The 18,661-nt window shown below is 41.2% G+C and overlaps 1 protein-coding gene across 4 annotated transcripts in view; it reads left to right on the top strand.

Annotated features, from left to right (window-relative positions):
• The window catches only part of CAB39 (calcium binding protein 39), an 84,652-nt gene that overhangs the window by 34,436 nt on the left and 31,555 nt on the right, over positions 1-18,661 (top strand). For all 4 annotated transcript variants that reach the window (XM_064286569.1, XM_064286567.1, XM_003417918.4 and 1 more), the window contains exon 2: positions 5,587-5,744. In XM_064286569.1, the coding sequence (XP_064142639.1) occupies positions 5,631-5,744 (114 nt within the window). In that variant the 5' untranslated portion in view covers positions 5,587-5,630. The remainder of the gene's footprint in view (positions 1-5,586; positions 5,745-18,661) is intronic.

Raw genomic sequence — 18,661 nt, 5'->3', positions numbered from 1 at the left:
ACAATGTAACTATTTTTTAAAGCTAAAAAGTTAAGTTTCAGTGGTGGGCTTAAGACACAGAAGTAGATAAAAAGACTCATAAAGGTTCATTATTCTGTACCCTCCCCCACAAGGATATAGAAGCTAGCAGAAGTATGCTTATATGAACAGCAGAAAAAAAAAAAAAAAAAAGCAAGACTTTTTTTTTTTTTTTTAATGATTTCAATCAAGGTCAAGGTCAGTAAATGTCCCAGTTATTGTAACAACCAGATTTTCCAAAACATCCTGTAGTGGTGATATTGGCCCCATTGACAGCCACTAGCCTAGATGGAGAATAAGGGTCTACAGTTGATATCTGAATGGATAGAGAATTTTAGAAAATAGACTTGACTAAAATTGAGATCTGATTATATATGGAAGTTAGGAGTCTGGTATGGTATTGGGTAAGCAACAGATCCACTTACAATGAAGGGGAGCATAGAAAAAGAGTTAAGACTTACTTGGGGGTGAGGTTTGAACTGCCTGGAGGGCATCTTTCAGAAGAAGCAGAATGATTGGAGTCGGAGATAGATTTCAGAATTATCAGGTTGTTGAAACTATGGGTAGATGAGATCACCCAGAGAGGATATAGCATAAGGAGACAGCCAAGGGTAGAACCTTGAAGGACGTCACCACTGGCGTAAGATGAGTCATTGAATCAAACTCAGGAGGAAAGGGCATTTGGACAGACAAGAGAACAGCTAAGGGAGAGCCGTGCATGAAAGCTTAGGGGTGAGCGGTGCTAAATGAAAATTCTCTTCACGCAGATTTAGCATGTAATTTCATAAATATTTCCAATATAAAAGTGGTGTGTTAAGTTACTCCTTCTGCAAATTTTCAAGCTAAATTTCCCCTCCAGGGCTTCTTTGTTTATCCATGGGATTCAAGCATAGACCACTGATACCTTCAGAAGCAAAGCCTACCCCAGTTTGAGACGTGGAGGGGTGGATTTCCACAGTCCCCCTTCAGAGTCCGAACAGTGAGTCACTTTGTCCCACCTGCATTAGGTAATACCTTTTGGCTAAGCCCAAGCAACCCTGCCGGAGTTTATTATGAGCCAGTTGTTTGAAGGGACAGGAGGAAATTAGTTGTATTTGAAAACTAAATGAATTTTTCAATAATAATATAAATTTCTGTTCATTTCCTTCATGAACTCAAATTAAGTCCAAAACAGTTTAAGCAGTTTCAAACTAATATTAAGAACATATTTTAATATGCAGAAAGATTGAGTAACAATGAAAACCTATGCACCCACCATTTAGATTAAAAAATTGTTGAGGTTCTACCATATTTGCCAGTCTGGTACTCTGACTTAGAAGTACAGCTGATTCTCATTATTTGAAGTCGTTGTGTTCTATGAAGTTGCAGCAAACACTGAGTTAGTGAATACTGCATCCCTGCTCCTGGCAGAATCTCAGGGTTAGGCTCCTACAAGCCCCTGGACACAACATTTTTGTCAGTCGATCAATACAGAACCTTGTTTATATATGTTTCTGTTTAAAGACACCTTGTTTAATATACATTTCTTACAAATATGCAGTATTTCTTTATCATAAAACAGTAGTGAGGAAGGGTTTAACATTTCCCTGACCCTGTGTAACGTGACCATAAATTTCTTTGGCTTTCAGTCTCAAAACGTTGCTGTCTACTACACTTTTTTTAATCAGTCTTCATCTGATGAATCCACAAATTTAGCCCCTTTTCCATCTTTTATATGGCTTTCTTGAGGGCACTGGGTTTCGTTGTGCACTATAGGTGTTATGTTAGCACTCAGTCTCCCACACAGATTGACGAATCTCTTCTTCCTTTTTCTGGACGATTGATTAACATGGAACTCACGGCCAACAGCGCTGTAACTCACGCCTGAAGGGAGCTTGCTGTCTGACAGGTGTATTTTCTCCACAAGGCACATCACAGACTTCTTGTGTTTAGGAGAAGCACTTCAGCACTACCCTGGGGGCCATTTTAAACAGCAAAGTAGCCAAGACAAATGCAAAAGAGACGTGGCGCTAAATAGATGGCGAAAAGGCCGTTTGTTTACAGTGTGAGAGCTGAAATGAGGCAGAGCGCCGCCCACTCCACCTCAGCTGGCACATGCTTATAGGCCGACTCTACCCGTTTCACCGTTGCCCGTCTCCTCAGATGGCCGGGAAGGCTCCCGGGTATTGATTTGGGGGTTACAAATAAGTTTTAGCGAGCAGGTGAATGGACAGATCTGGAGTCTACAAATAATGAGGGTTGACTGTGGTTGGCATATTCAGGAACCACAGAGAAAATCATCAATAAATAAATGAATATGTGTCTCTGTTAAAAAAAAAAAAAGTTATACATGTATGCAATTGAAGGAGTTACATAGTTACAAAAAAAAGTGTAAGGAAAAATACCAGCCCCCCCCCACCCCCCCTTTTCCTGCTGCCCAGAGGTAACACCTTTTAACTGTCCCGGCTGATTCTTTGGTCTCTGTCTCCACCTCTTCCGTGAACTTTAAATGTGAATAACACATCTGTGATTTTACCACATTACTGGTTACATCTGCTTAAAGGCTGCTTTAATTTTCCTTATTATATTCACTGTAGATTCAGGAACAATACTTAGTAGCTCTGCATATTTATCTAACAAGTTAATTACGAGCTTTATTTGCCATTTAAGAAGTTTCTTAAAGCATTACTTAACTTTTTAGCCATGTTCTAGGCACATGTATTGCCTACTTACTACCTGTTCATCACTTAGGAAGCCATTCATGAATTTTAGTCTTTTCTATAATATTTTCAGTTAATTTTTTTAGGTCACTGGGTGGCATATGACATTAGTATGAGATATTTAAGCTTATGCATAGCAAACCTAGGTATAAGAAATAGAGATTCTCTGGAAGTTTTAAGGGGTATTATGTAGTTGTTTTTGCTCACTTTGGACACCAAAATCTTGACAGTAGTATCGTGTTAAGAGTTGGTGAATCTGAGGACTTAGTGAAGGAAGTAAAAGGACTCCTTGAGAATTACTGCACTTTAAGAACTATATACTTTTAATTAATTATAATTTAATTGTGCGTGAGAGACTGACCAGCAGAGAGAGAGAATATGAATATGAGTGCGTCATGAATAACTTCACCGGTGTAATTGCGTCCTGCTCCCACCCACTGCCATTGAGTCGATTGCAACTCACAGAGACCCCATAGGATTTCCAAGGCTGTAAATCTCTACAGAAGCAGACCGCCACATCTTTCTCCCATGGAGGGGCTGCCAGCCTTTCAGTTAGCGGTTAATTGCTTTAACCACTGCCCCACCAGGGCTCCTTGAATCTTGCTCAGGAGTGTCTATTTCTTGCTTCAGGCACTCATTTCTAACTGCTATGTATTTCCTCAAAGTACAGGCTTATTAGTTTGTATGTTCTACAAAATGTTGGCTATTGGTATGCTAATAAGAGGAATGATTGTGCCATAACTCTGCATTCCCTGACTGAAGCATTCTACATATGTGTCCTCTGTGGAGCAGTACTCTTTTCTGCTGTGAGCCGCAGTTGACGTGTGGTAGGACTTTTAACCCCCTTTCCCAAAAAGTCACGTCTTCCACTATTGAGCCAAAACTGAAAGCATCTCCATTGAATAGGACCACAGTACTTCCTGCAAAATACCATTAAAAGCTCCCCCCTCCACCCAGCATTGACATACAGCATCACTGCTAGTATGTGCAGAGAACAAATACCCATTAAACCCAGTGCCCTCGAGAGAACAAATAGGAAAGATGATATCTTCTGAGGACTAAGTGTGAGACCCACTGTGTTTATGCAGCTGCAACCTGCATGCTCCTTCCCCCAAAAGTAATGGAAAAGAATGGTCTGGGATTTGTGTCCATCCAGCCAGGTAATCAGAGAAATAATGTTAGGAGCCACTTGGGAGTAACTCACCTATAATTGATCCAGACTTGTCATAAAAAAAAAAATTTAGAATTTTGAGAGTCCATGGTTGAGGTCATGTATTAGGCTGTTTCCCTTTGGTTAATGAAAATGTGGTTTCAATTTGACCAAAAAAGGATTTACAAGCTGACATAAGGTGAAATAGGTAGGTGGTGTTTGGGGTTAGAGATTGGTCAGAACAGCTCACATTAGAACACATTGAGAAATGACAGGCCTGATTCTGATTCTCTTGTAGACGGAACATTAGCCTGCTCTTTCACCCAAATGTTTTTCCTTCGTAAACAGACGTCTAGGTCACTGTATCCCAAGCCGTAGAGGGAAAACTTTCTAATTCTTTCTTCAAATGAAATCTTAGGCAGAGTTCAAAGAGTTAAGATACTATGCAATAAAGATATTTTTATGTTTCCATGGGGAAAAAAATCGAAGTAGTGTCGAGGTACGTGAAACCCACCTTTCCCCCCTTTGGGGGCAGGCTGGAACTCAGTTTGAAAACTACTAATCTGAGTGAGCTGTAAGGTTCCTCTCAGAAGGCTTATCTTCTGGTGTCCTGTGTGTGACTGTGTAATACCTATAACTTCTCTGAGGTTATTTTGTGAAAGAAACGGCTTCCTTTGTAATTTCTGACACACTCCCAAGTCACTTCCATTGTTTGCCTTAACTTTATTTTTTCATGGTGGCTTGGAATAGTTGCATGTCCCCATTTTCAATATTGTAATATTCTGGCTTATGTGGTTGAAATGTTGTTTTCTGATACCCACAAAAAAATGAAGAACTTGTAGAAGTTAATTATCCCCAGGGCTTTTATCCAGTGAGTTCTTTCGTAGGAGATGGCCACAACCAGGCAGAAAAGTCCATCTTGGAGCTGTTACCTAAGGGAGTGGAGGCTCTGATGGGAGATTTGTTCAGGGTTCCATCCCCGTTCTCTCCAGCCCTGAAACCCTGCGGCTGACGGAACGGAACAGGTGTGCCCAGGAAGTGGAAGGTAGTCAGTGTGGCCCACTGGGTCCTTGGAAGGAGCAACATGCACACTGGAAAAGGGCCTCTGGAGAGACTAGATAGTAGGCCTGTGGCTGGGGCTGAGTGGCTGAGCTTCTTACCTAACTTTTGGCTTTGGTTTCCTCAACTGTAACATAGAGATGCCTGTCACCTGGTGGTATAATGTGATGTTGAAGGGCATTTTGGATCGAGGCCAACCTGAGCTTGTTTTACCACTTAAGCACCCTGAGCCAGTTCATCTCCAGACCTCACCTGTAAGGGGGAGGGATCATGCCCCTCGAGGAGTCATTTGAAAAGATCCCATGAGGTGATGAATTGAAGCACTTAGCATCAAGCCTGGCAGTAGTGGTTGCCCTGTAAGTGGTAACTGCTGTCACCTTCATCATCAGCATCTTCCTCCACGTCTTCCTCACAAGGGTGGTTAGGGGAACAGATGAAAAAATAAAGCATTTTGAAAAATACAAAGTGTTCTATAATTCTAGGATATCTCCCTATAATCATGTCTCACGTTTATTGATGGATCCCCAGTTCCCACTGATTTTGAAAGTCATGAAAAATGACTTTCTCAAACACTGTTTTTCCCCCCAGATTAGAATTTAGAAAGTATGTCTCTTGACACCCCCTCCTTTGTTCTCACGAAGCCTTGTGCTGTGTTCCCAGGTGAAACAGGCAGAGCGCAGCCAAGGTCTCTGCCGTCCGCCGTCATGCCGTTCCCCTTCGGGAAGTCACATAAATCACCAGCAGACATCGTGAAGAACCTGAAGGAGAGCATGGCTGTTCTGGAAAAACAAGACATTTCCGACAAGAAAGCAGAAAAAGTATGTATTTGGCTTTATTTTATATTTTAAAAACTTGATTAGAAGCAAAAGTAAAACAAATTATGAAGTGATTTTTAAAAAATCAAACCCAAATTTGGGTTTATTTGGGGTTTTTAAAATATAGTCCTGGAGTGGCAGTTGCTGCTAATGAAACGCCGCAAGTTTCCCTTGAGCTACCATCTGGCAAACTTTCTAATTTTTTCTGTTATTTTAATTGAGGTTTTTACATTAATTTCTTTTTTTCCTTCATTCTTTGGAGTGGTTTATCTGACTTCTTAAAATCAGTTTTTCCACTGGCAGTCTTCCTGGGAGGGAGCCTCCCCCGGTCTTCTTCCTGTGTCCACCGTATCCACGACTAGTTCCTCCACCACCCCAGCCACAACAGTCCAAACCTGACGTTCATCCCAGGCTTTTCCTGCCCACCTGTCTCTCCAACGTCATCTTTCACTAAACGCTGTATTCTGCTCCCTGACAGAATTGATGCTGTCCCCCATTCCTACTTGTAGAAGATCCTTGTAGTCTTTATTAGGGACCTTAGCAGAGTTAAATGTAGACAGAACAGAAACAGTGGCCCGTAAACGCAGAATCTAGGGCCATTTAGAGTAGGAGAAATCAGTCCAGCACCACCTAGCAGGAGACGCCTCACAGGGCACAGGCTCAGGTGGAACACATGTGTCGTCCACTTGTAAATCAGGGGTTTCTAACCAGAGGTGATTTTGCCCTCCACGGGAGCATTTTGGCAACACCAGGAGATAGTTTTGGTGTCACACTGATGGAAGAGCTGCTACTGACATCTAGTGGGTAGAGGCCAGGGATGCTGCTAAGCGTCCTACATTGCATGGGACAACCCCCCACAACAGAGAATTGTCTGTTAGCGTCAGTAATACCGAAGTTGAAATTCGTGGGCTAAACCAACACCAAGCAAGAATAGACCTCCCGCTGTAAGAATTAACAAAACAGAAAAATAGCTGAATTTGTGAAAAATCTCAGTTGAAAGAAAGGGAACAACTCTGAAGAACAATCCATGCAGATTACTTATTCTGAAATAGATTTTAAGTGGGGTGGGGGGGCCCTGATATTTGATTCACGTTCAAGGTTCAAAAGGAAGTAGCATGTGTGCAGCTAATGCAAACAGTGAAGAAGGAACTGAGATCTAAAAACAGTGGAAAAATGAAAAATCTGATCACTAAATTAAAAGCTATGAAGAACAAATTTAACATCATAAAAAAGGTAGTCCTGTTAAACTGGGGTGCTTGCTGTGACCTGTTATTTAGCATTGTTCTGAAAATTCTAGCCAGTGTATAAAGCAATGGTTCAAAAATAAAAACACCTATTGCAAGTAAGAGGGAAAACTGCAGCATTCAGATATTGATATATGTTTGCACAACCCAAGAGAATCAGTGGGAAAACGAGAGTTTATTAGTGTGCCTAGATAAGTAGAAAATTCACAGCTTCCATAAACACCAACTAACTAGCTAGAAAGTGTAATTAAAAAAAAAAATCTCATTCACAATAGCCACAAAACAGGTATAAAGTATAAGATGTCCGTTCAAGTGCAGAGCCTATGTGAAGAACACTGTACAGCTTTATCCTGAGGCACAGAAAACTTGGCCCGTGTTATCAGATGGAAAGATGAAATATAGTTAAGATGCCATTTCTTCCCAAGTTAATTTTTAAGAATAAAGCCATGCCATTTATAATCAGGATCCCTTTAAAGTGTTAAAAAGCAAAGATGTCACCTTGCAGACTAAGGTATGCCTGACTCAAGCCATGGTGTTTTCAGTTGCCTCATATGCATGCAAAAGCTGGACAATGCATAAGGAAGACTGAAGAAGAATCTATGCATTTGAAATACGGTGTTGGAAAAGAAAATTGAATATACCAGGGACTGCCAAGAGAATGAACAAATGTGTCTTGGAAGAAGTATAGCCAGAATGTTCCTTTGAAACAAGGATGGTGAGACTTCGTCTCACATACTTTGGACATGTTATCAGAAGGGATCAGTCCTTGGAGAAGGATATTGTGCTTACTAAAGTAGAGGGTCAGAGAAAAAGAGGAAGACCCTCAGCGAGATGGATTGACACAGCGGCTGCAACAATGGGCTCAAGCATAACAGCGATTATAAGGATGGTGCAGGATGGCGCAGTGTTTTTTTCCTTTGTGCATAGGGTTGCTGTGTGTGGGAACCAACTCGAAGACACCTAACAACAACAACAGCATTTAAAATCACAGCAGAATCTTTGGAACTTGACAGAAAACAATTCTCAATTTCTGGAGTTAAAAATAGATAGCTACAAAGTTAGAGTGGTGTTTAAAAAATATGAATTCTTTTTACACTCTCGTGTTAAAGATAACGACACAAATAGATTAAAAGTAAAAGGGTGAAAAGTAGTGAAAGACAGTCATTTACTTCTAATATTGAGAAGACAGGGATGTCTGCTTTCACCACTTGCATTCAGCTTTGTACTGGAGGTTCTACCCAGTGCTGTCAGGCAACGAAAAGAAATAGAAGGCATCCGTGTTGGAAAGGAAGAAGTAGAAGTGTGTCATTTGTAGACAACAGGATCATCCACGTAGAAAAGCTGAAGGAATCTACAAAAAGAAGTGATAAACTTAAGATTGCAGGTTACAAGATCAGCATTAAAAAATCCATTGTATTTCTATATAGTAGCAATGGATAATCAGAAATGAAAACTTTAAAAAATACCATTCACAATAGCATCAAAAGATATGAAATACTTAGGGACAGATTTGACAAAGGAAGTAAAAGACATATCCACTGAAAACCACAAAATGTTGTGTTATTGTAATAGGTAGGTGCTGTTGAGTCAGTTCCGACTCAGAGACCCCATGTACAACAGAATGAAACACTACCCGGCCCTGCAGCATCCTCACAGTCGTTGCTATGTTTGAGCCCATTGTTGGAGCCATGTGTCAGCCCATCTCCTTGAAGGTCATCCTCTTTTTTCCTGACCCTCTACTTCACCAAGCATGATGCCCTTCTCCAGGGACTGGTCCCTCCTGATACCATGTCCAAAGTATGTGAGACAAAGTCTCACCATTCTCTCTTCTGTGGGAAATATTGCTAAGAGAAATTAAAGACCAAAGTAGATGGGGAGATATACCTTATTCATGGTACATTAATTGATCTATAGATTCAGTGCAGTCCCAACGAAAATCCCAGCAGGCTCTTTTATAGAAATTGACAGGCTGATTCTAAAATTTGTATGGAAATGCAAAGGACCTAGAATGGCCTAAACTCTGAACAAGAATAAAGTTGGAAGGCTCACGTTATCTAATTTCGAGGGTTATTTTTAAAGCTAGTACTCAAAATAGTATGATATTGACATAAAGGTAGACAGATAGATGAATGGAGCAGAATAGAGCATCCAGAACTAAATCTACACATATATAGAAAACTAATTTTTGACAAAGGCTTAAATGAAGTTCAGTGAAGAAAGGGTATAGTCATTTTAACAACTGATGCTAAAATAATTGGATATCCACATGCAAAAAATAAAATGAAATTTGGATCCATACCTCATATGAGATATAAAAATTAACTCAAAATGGATCATAAAATTAAGTGTAAAACCTAAAACGACAAAACTTCTGGAAGAAAACAGGAAAAACATCTTTGTGACCTTGGGCTAGGTAAAAATTTTTTAGATAATGACATCAAAAGCTTACTCCATAAAAAAATTAATTGATATTATGCTTCTTCAGAATTAAAGCTTTTCATTCTTCAAAAGAGAATGAAAACAAGCCACATACTGGGAGAAATTCTTTGTAAAGCATGTATCTTATCAAAGATCACACCCAAAATATATTAAAAAAAAAAAAAAAACACTCAACAACAGCAAAAACAATCCAATAAAAAATGAGCAAGAGATTTGAGTACTTTACTAAAGAAGATATATACATGGCAAATAAGCATTTAAGAAGATTTGAATCATTGGTCATTAGGGAATTGCAAAGTAAAACCACAGTGAGACACTGCCTATTAGAATGGCTAAAATTGGAAATACTGACTATACCAAATGTCACCAAGGATGCAGAGCACCTGAAACCGCGGCTTGCAATCTAAGATAATACAGTCACTTTGGAAAACAGTTTGGAGTTTCTCAGAACGTTAAGCCTAACATCTACCACTTGAGCCAGCCTTTCTGTCTTATAGATGTACCGCCGTTAGTTTACCCATGTACCTGGGCTGTTTCCTGTTTTGGAATATCATAGAAGCTTTACCTGTGATATTCCAAAACAGGAAACAGCCCAGGTGTATGGGTGAACTAATGGCGGTACATCTCCAAGACAGAATGCTACTCAGCGGTGAGGAAAGAGTGAACTATCGGTGCGTACAGCAGCACAAACGGATCCCAAAATAATCACGCTGAGTGAAAGAAGCCAGACTGTAATGTCTGAGGGTATTTATATAGGACTGTCAAATGCAACTAATTCGTAGTGACAGAAAGCAGGTAGGGGGTAGCTTTGCCATGGAGACAGTGGCAGGAGGGAAGGGACTGCAGCGGGACACTAGGGGACTTTTGGTGGTGATGGATATGTTCCCTGTCTCGGTTGTGGTGGTAATTTCACAGGTGTGTACCTATATGTCAAAACTTAAGAGTGTATAAATTTAAGAAAAAAGACCTACCCATATACCAGCTGGGACGGCTGTGGCTTAAAAACCAAAATGTATGCCCTGAGAATAGACTGTCTAATATAGCACCCAGAAGGGCTATTGAGCCTAGGTTGCAAATATGTATAGTATGTCACTTCAAAGTGATGATCACCAGCTCTGTGTGGGCAAGTCTTCATGTGAGGGTGTAGAGAAACGAGTGTGTTGACAGGAGTGACCAGCTCACACAGAAACACAAAACTCTGCGCTGGGGAACAGACAAGTAACTAGAGATGTGAAGCACAAAGAGAAAAAGATTTCAGCAGAGTGATATTAGGGAATAGGAGCCCTGGTGGCACAGTGGTTAAACGCTCAGCTGCTAACCAGAAGGTCGGCAATTAGAACCCACCAGCTGCTCTGTGGAAGAAAAGACCTGACAATCTGCTACTGTAAAGGTAACAGGCTTATAGAAGAACTTGGGGTGGTTCTCTTCTATCCCATAGGGTTGCCGTGCCTTGGAACGGACCCAATGTCACACAACTGCGGTAACAGGGAGAGAAGCACTAAAGTGCTTAGTGAAATGTTTTTAGGGGCCCATCTAATGTGAGGAAAGGGTTAGGCCTGTTCCAGACAGTGCCAGGGAATAGAAAGAAGACCTGTGAGTGGAAGAAAAACAGGGAGTCCAATTTTGCTTGATATTAGAAAAAATAATGGGTGGAAGTTGGCTTTCTTGGTAGATGTGTGGAGATGGGTCGGCAGGATAAGGAGACCACTAGGTAGGTGTGGTGGAAGCAATTCAAGCTTTGCCAGGTTGACCCAGCCATGTGTTGATAAAACATCATACTTTGCAAAATGTCTTCATAGAGGATAAGCCTTCATCTTATTTTGAGGTAGGATAGTTTCCTGTTGTTATTCTCATGATCCAGATGAGGAAAGCTGTGGGTGATTTATCCTAGTCCCAGGTACCCTATTGTAGTTGAGTTGGTGAAATTCACACCTCGATCCACCAAACACGTGGTAAAAGCACACCTAGTTCTGCTTTGTTCATTGTATCCATGGGCATTTTCTGTTTCAGGTCTTGTGATCTTTTAGACAGAATTATAAATACAAACATTTGAATATTTATTCCTTTACTTATGATGTATTGATATTTTTACTTGTTGAGAATTGTTACGCTACAAATAGATTACTCCCTTAGAAACTATGCCACACCCTTTAAAAGAATTTGTACAAAACTGTTTTCCATAGACCTTAAAAATGTGGATAATATTACCATCCTTATTTTTAGGGAACTAAGGATGGGGGAAGAAGAGATTTGTTCTTTCATTGTGAACAGCCACACAGATCAGGTTTCCGCTCTGACTGTTTACACACTCTTTGCTCACTACCTGCTCTATAAAGAAGGTCTGGCTGCCTCGCACAGCTTGTGCTTGACTCCTTCATCTCTGTGAATGCATGTGTTCATGGTGGTGAATAGCTGTGTTCACTCATTTCATGAGAGGAGTAAGCTTGCTGACATGTTTAAGAGGGAGGGGAGGAGAAGCCTTTTCATATAGCGTGGCCTTGCAGCAGTGATTCATGGCTACTAAACTTGCTTAGAGTAATCTTTGACACGGAAGGTTATTAATAGGTTTTTCTTAGTCCATGATCTTACAGCCTAGAAGACTCAGACATTTTCTTTAGTAGAGGGGTGGGGGGATTTAAAAAAACATTTATGCAACACAGTGGAACTGTACTCATCATCAGATATTGGGCATCATCAATATTTGTCAGTTTACTGTTTTAGATCCCCTCTCACATCGTTTTTCTTCATTTACTTTGATTTAAGAATTTCCTTTTTTCAATGACGTCATTCAGTAAATCCTTTTTTGAGAATGAACTGAAAATTAAGGCAGTAAATATAAATGGATATATATTTAGAGGACGCTTGTTTTATTTAAAATGATTCTTTTGCTAAAGAGTGGGTTTAAAGAAACTCAGAAAAAGAAAAATACAAGACAAAACAATACATTATGTAACCCTCCCTCCAAAACAACAATCCAGGTTCTTTGGAGCATTTCTGAATGATAATAACTAGGTATATGTAAATTATAATAAATTCGATTATGTAAGCCAACAGCAAACAGAATCATGGAAAATTCTACTTAATAATTTTGAAATTGTTCCTAAAAAAGATGACTTATAAACAGTGATCCCATCTGAATTGTTTCACGTACACAGAAGTTGGCAGGACAGGGTTGCACCATCTACTGTCATTACCTTCGTGGTCACATGCACTTGCAAAAGATTCCCAACTTTGTTGAATCCGTATCAGACCGTGTCCCTGTGTGGATGTGCTTACAGAGGAAATGGACATGTAAATAATACAAGGTAGAGGTGCTTGGGAGTCTGAAACTCTGTGGGAACCGAGGGGATAAAGCATTGCCGTCTCTGTCAGAGACGTGCGCAGAGATGGTACTAGGTTTGAAGTGGCGTTTGAGCTGGTTTCGAAGGTGATTGGCGAGCAAAGAGTGAGGGAACGAGGTGTGAAACAGCCTCAGGGATGGCGTGCTCGGAAAATAGTGGCAAGCTCAGAGTGACCTTATAGGGGTCAGCTTAGTGTGACTTTATAGGGGTGGAGATAGAGGGGCCAGCTTAGTGTGACTTTATAGGGGTGGAGGTAGAGGGGCCAGCTTAGTGTGACTTTATAGGGATGGAGATAGAGGGGTCAGCTTAGTGTGACTTTATAGGGGTGGAGATAGAGGGGCCAGCTTAGTGTGACTTTATAGGGGTGGAGGTAGAGGGGCCAGCTTAGTGTGACTTTATAGGGGTGGAGGTAGAGGGGCCAGCTTAGTGTGACTTTATAGGGGTGGAGGTAGAGGGGCCAGCTTAGTGTGACTTTATAGGGGTGGAGGTAGAGGGGCCAGCTTAGTGTGACTTTATAGGGGTGGAGGTAGAGGGGTCAGCTTAGTGTGACTTTATAGGGGTGGAGATAGAGGGGTCAGCTTAGTGTGACTTTATAGGGGTGGAGATAGAGGGGCCAGCTTAGTGTGACTTTATAGGGGTGGAGGTAGAGGGGCCAGCTTAGTGTGACTTTATAGGGGTGGAGGGAGAGGGGCCAGTGGGAGGTGAGGCAAGAGATAAAGGTTGTGGTAGGTTGAAAAAGGACTTATATACAATTTAAGGATAGACTGAGGATGCTGAAGAGGGCCTTTGTTGTTTTGCTTTGTTTTAAATGTTTGTTTTGAAATAATTATTGATTTACAGAAAGTTACAAAAAGTATACAGGGAGATCCCGTAAACCTACCACCCGATTTCCTCCAGTGGTAACATCTCATGTAATTACATAAAATATCAAAACCAAGAAATTGACATTGATCTATGCATTCGCGTGAGAGAGAGAGAGAGAGAGAGTGTGTGTGTGTGTGTGTGTGTAGGGCCTATGCAGTTTTATCACGGGTAGCTTTGTGTAACCGCCACCACAATCAAGAAACAGAACTGTTCCATCACAAAGTCCCCTCGTGCTGTCCGTTATAGTCATATCTACCTCCTCTCTTCCCCTCTTGTCTCTAACCCCTGGCAATTACTGATCTGTTCTCTAACTATAATTTTGTTATTTCAGGAATGTTATACCATAGATTGGCTTTGTTTCTCACTCAACGTAATTCCTGTGGGATCCATGCCTGGTAGTTGTGTGTATCAGCAGTTTATTTCTCTGGATTGCTGAGTAGTATTCCAATGCAGGAGTGGACCACAGTGTATTTAACCATTTCCAACTTTTAGCTGTTACAGATAAAGCTGCTGTGAACATTTTTGTACAGGTTTTTGTGTGAATGTAAGTTTTCCTTCCTCTAGTGTAAATTCCCAAAAGTACAAGTGCTGCGGTACGTGGTAAAGGTAGCCTCGGTTTTCTAAGAAATTGCTGAACTTTTCTCCAGAGTGGCTATACCATTTTATATTCCCATAAAGAAAGTCTTTTAATCAGGGGTGGGGTGAGTGTAAATATGTGTTTGAGAAGATAATGGGAAGTAATAACGGAAGATGAATTTGACGACAGAATTCTGGTCCACTGCCATTGAGTCAATTCCAGCCCATAGCGACCCTGTAGAACAGAGTAGAGCTGCCCCGTAGGGTTTCCAAGGAGCACCTGGCAGACTCAAACTGCTGACCTTTTGGTAAGCAGCCATAGCTCTTAACTACTCTGCCACCAGGGTTTCTGGTGACAAGGAAAGATTAGGGATAAGGAAGAGAAACACGTTATGAGACTAGATTTCTGAGGGAGAACTGAAGATTTAGTGGTTCACAATTAAATCCAAGTTCACATTCCTCTTTGCTCAGCGTCTTCCACCCACCAAACATTTCCCATATTTAATGGACTGAACAAAAAATAGTAGTCCAGAGCAGAAGTCCCCACCTGCTTTTGTAAATAAAGTTTTATTGGAACATGGCATGCCCATCGATTTACATATGATCTGTGGCTGCTTTCCCAGGACAGTGGCAGAGGTGAGTGTTTGCAACAGAGACAGCATGGCCTCCAAGTTTGCCACCTCATGGTGTAGAAAAACCAGATAGATACTTCTGATAAGATAGGTTGTAGCAGGGATTCTATTTTGGTTAGAAGCTGGGAAAGGGAATGTAATTTAAAGAAAAAATAAACCTCATCCTTAATTACATTACTGCATGTAATGACTACTTGTAACCCGGTGGGATATCCTTACAGATTCCCATTCATATTCTAGCTGTTTCCCTCTCTCTGAGACAAATAAGTAAATGACTGTGGGAGTCGTTAGCCTATTCTGTAACCTGGTTTGTTTTTTAGTTGTAGCATTAACATCGTTGCATGTTAGCATAGATACTTGTTATTTTCACAGCTTGCCATGGTATTGCATTTTATGGGAATACCATGGTTTAATCAGTTCAGTGAAAGACCGTCTGAGTCTTTACTATTGTAAATGACACTGCTTGTACTTACGACTTCGTGCATTTGTCTAGTTGCCTAGGGTAAAAGCCTCGGAGTAGAATGGGTAAGTCAGGGGGATTTTACCTTTTAAAGGTTTTTGATGCATTTTGCCAAATTGCCCTACAGTAAAGTTGGACCAATTTATATTCCCACCAGCAGTGTATCTTCTTTTTAGTCTGCCTCTGATAGGAGGGAAAAATTTTTTTATCATTTTAGTTTTATTATGGTGATGATGAAGTGTAATTTTTTTATAAATTAGCCATTTCTATACATTGCTGGGAAATCCTGGTGGCATAGTGGTTAAGTGCTATTGGCTGCTAACCAAAGGGTCAGCAGTTCAAATCCTCCAGGCGCTCCTTGGAAACGCTATGGGGTAGTTCTGCTCTGTCCTGTAGGGTCGCTGCGAGTCGGAATTGAATTGACAGCAGTGGGTTTGGTTTTGGTTTTGTATATATTGCTCATTTTACTCTTGGGGTATTTTTCTTTGAAGAGCAGTTTATATATTAAGGCTAGTTGTAATTTATAACTATTTAAAAATAGGGGGTGAGAAAGAAGGTAGCCCTGGCCTTGTGCCCTGACAGATAAAGCCCTGTACCATCCTCCATCTGAGTAGCCACTTGTCAGCCTTCATTTTCTGACACGAGGCTAGTTTAGATCTATGGAGTAGATGGACCTTGTTGGATCTGGAGGAGGCATGAATGGAAGGGCTATGAGTACTTCAGGGACCTGGTCTGGAAGCCCTAATGGGTAAGTGAGCTGCTTCCTCTGTTGTTGTTGTTAGGTGCCATCAAGTCGGTTCTGACTCATAGCAACCGTGCACAACGGAATGAAACACTGCCCGGTCTGGTGCCTTTCTCACAATTGTTGCTGTGTTTGAGCCCACTGTTGCAGCTACTGTGTCGATCCATCTTGTTGAGGTTCTTCCTCTTTTTTGCTGACCCTCTACTAAGCATGACAAACTTCTCCAGGGACTGGTCCCTCCTGATGACATGTCCAAAGTACATAAAACGAAGTCTCGCCATCCTCCCTTCTAAGGAGCATTCTGGCTGTATTTCTCCCAGGACAGATTTGTTCATTCTTCTGACAGTCCATGGCATATTCACTATTCTTCACCAGCTTCCTCTAGTCTTCTAAAATTAAAGTTCTGCATCACTGCTTTGCATCCAAGTGATGATCTCTGCCACAGTACAGTACTACACTGTTAAGTACTGTGAAAATATTGGATTTAAGGCAAGATATTTAACACAAAAACTGCGTTTTTGGGGAAGTCTTGAAATATGCCATTTGTACCAGTATTTGGCATGCTCATTGCTTATTTTTCCATCTCATTTTATTTTTAAATGGGAAAGCTGGGAGTAGAAAGTCTCACAGACTTCTACTTAGGGAGGTTATTATAGATACTACACTTAAAAATTAGAATTGAAGTTACCTGCCTCCTCACCCTGGGACAAGGGAAGGTATTCTGATATATTACTGGTGGAGATGAGCATTGGGCGTGGACTTCGGAACATTGGTTACTGCTTAGTTTATCCTGTAGCTTAAATATTTTAATTAAAAAAATGTTTTGTTTTGTTTTTTTTTCAGGTTTCAATTAAAAATAAAGTTGTTTTCAACCTTATATGTGGGAAGTCAGTTAGCCTCCATAGAGTAAGGTTAATATGCCTGGCCCCCCTGGCAGCTCAGGACTGAGCTTCTCAATGGGGGCCTTGATGCTGAGCAGCTCTCCCAAGCTGCAGGCCTCTGACTCTGCTCCACTGGGATGTCTCCACACTCCCATTGCTGATGGCTGCTTAGAAGAATTACATAGGGTGAATGACTTTTCAAAAGCCACAAGAAAAACTAATTAGAACTTAAACAAAATTCTATACCTCTCACCCAGACATGAAGCAGTGAGCTAGTCAGTAAGGCACAATCCACATCATTTTCCAGTCAAGCGAGTGGACTTGTCATGAGGGGACTGTTCTCTCACATGCTTCTTTTTATGACCATGTATCTATAAAACAGTTGGCTCCTGTTAATAAAGCAGCATGTGCCCATGAAACATAATATGAGGCTTACTGGGCCATTTAAGTGTAGCTCCTATGTCTTGGAACACCATGTTCAACTGACAAAAACTTCCCAGACAGTTCAGCCAGTTAACTCGATAGTGAAGTCATGCCATGTATAAATCACCATCGTAGGCATCAGAGTGTGAGTGTTACAGAGAAGTGTAAACCCTTTCCAAAGCCTTTAAATACGCCTCGGGGAGATGAGAGATACATATGAAGCTGTAACACTACAAGGCAAGGGACTGAAGCAGGGCAACAACACTGTAGGCCATCAGGGCAGGAGAGAGCCAAAGAGTGAGGGAAGCTTTCATGGACGCAGGCGCTCTGAGAGTGGAGATCAGAATTGTGAGCCTTCAGACTTTAAGGTTGGTTTGAGCGAAGACAGAAATGCCCAAGGCGAGAGAGTGAGGCCAGATGACAGGGCAACGAGAATTGGAAGACCTTTATTTGGAAGTTGAGATCCTAAGAATTAGAATGGATTTCAGCAGTCATCAGGCCCAGCACCATTAGTTACCTGATGGTCCAGTAAGACCCACATGATTTCTGTAGGGTCACACAACTGGTGAATTGCAGAGAGATGTGAGCAAGGCCGAGGACTTGTAGCTTAGAGGCCCTTCTCAACACACAGAGAGAGAAGTGTTAGCCTTGGCGCTGAGGAGGAAAGCCTCTTCTCGAAAGGATAAGGCAAAGAAAGAGGACTGGTGAACTTTTACAGACTTAGAGAATGGTTGCAAAGAACATCCCCAGATGTTTGCATCTTACATGATGGAAAACAGCATTGATACAATACTATTAACTAATCTATAGACTTTTTGTCAAATTTCATCAATTGTCCCAGTCTTTTTTCTGGACCAGAATCCAGTTCAAGATAACACACTGCATTTAGTTGTCATGTCTCCTTTAATCTGGGACACTTTCTCAGTCTTTGACTTTTTTTTTTTTTAATGGTGCTTTAAGTGAAAGTTTACAAATCAAGTCAGTCTGTCATACAAAAATTTGTGTACACCTCACTATGTACGTCTAGTTGCTCTCCCCCTAATAAGACAGCACACTCCTCTTCTCCACCCTGTATTCCTCATGTCCATTCAGCTAGCTCCTGGCCCCCTCTGCCTTCTCATCTCCCCTCCAGACAGGAGCTGCCCACACAGTCTCATGTGTCTACTTGAGCCAAGAAGTTCACTCCTTACCAGCATCATTTTCTGTCTTATAGCCCAGTCCAATCCCTATCTGAAGAGTTGGCTTTGGGAATGGTTCCAGTCTTGGGCTAGCAGGTCTGGGGACCATGACCTCTGGGGTCCTTCTAGTCTCAGTGAGA

Source organism: Loxodonta africana, chromosome 6 (genome assembly GCF_030014295.1).
Source record: "Loxodonta africana isolate mLoxAfr1 chromosome 6, mLoxAfr1.hap2, whole genome shotgun sequence".
Lineage (NCBI taxonomy): Eukaryota > Metazoa > Chordata > Mammalia > Proboscidea > Elephantidae > Loxodonta > Loxodonta africana.
Note: the sequence above shows the minus strand (reverse complement) of the source record. Positions and strands in the feature narration are given on the sequence as shown.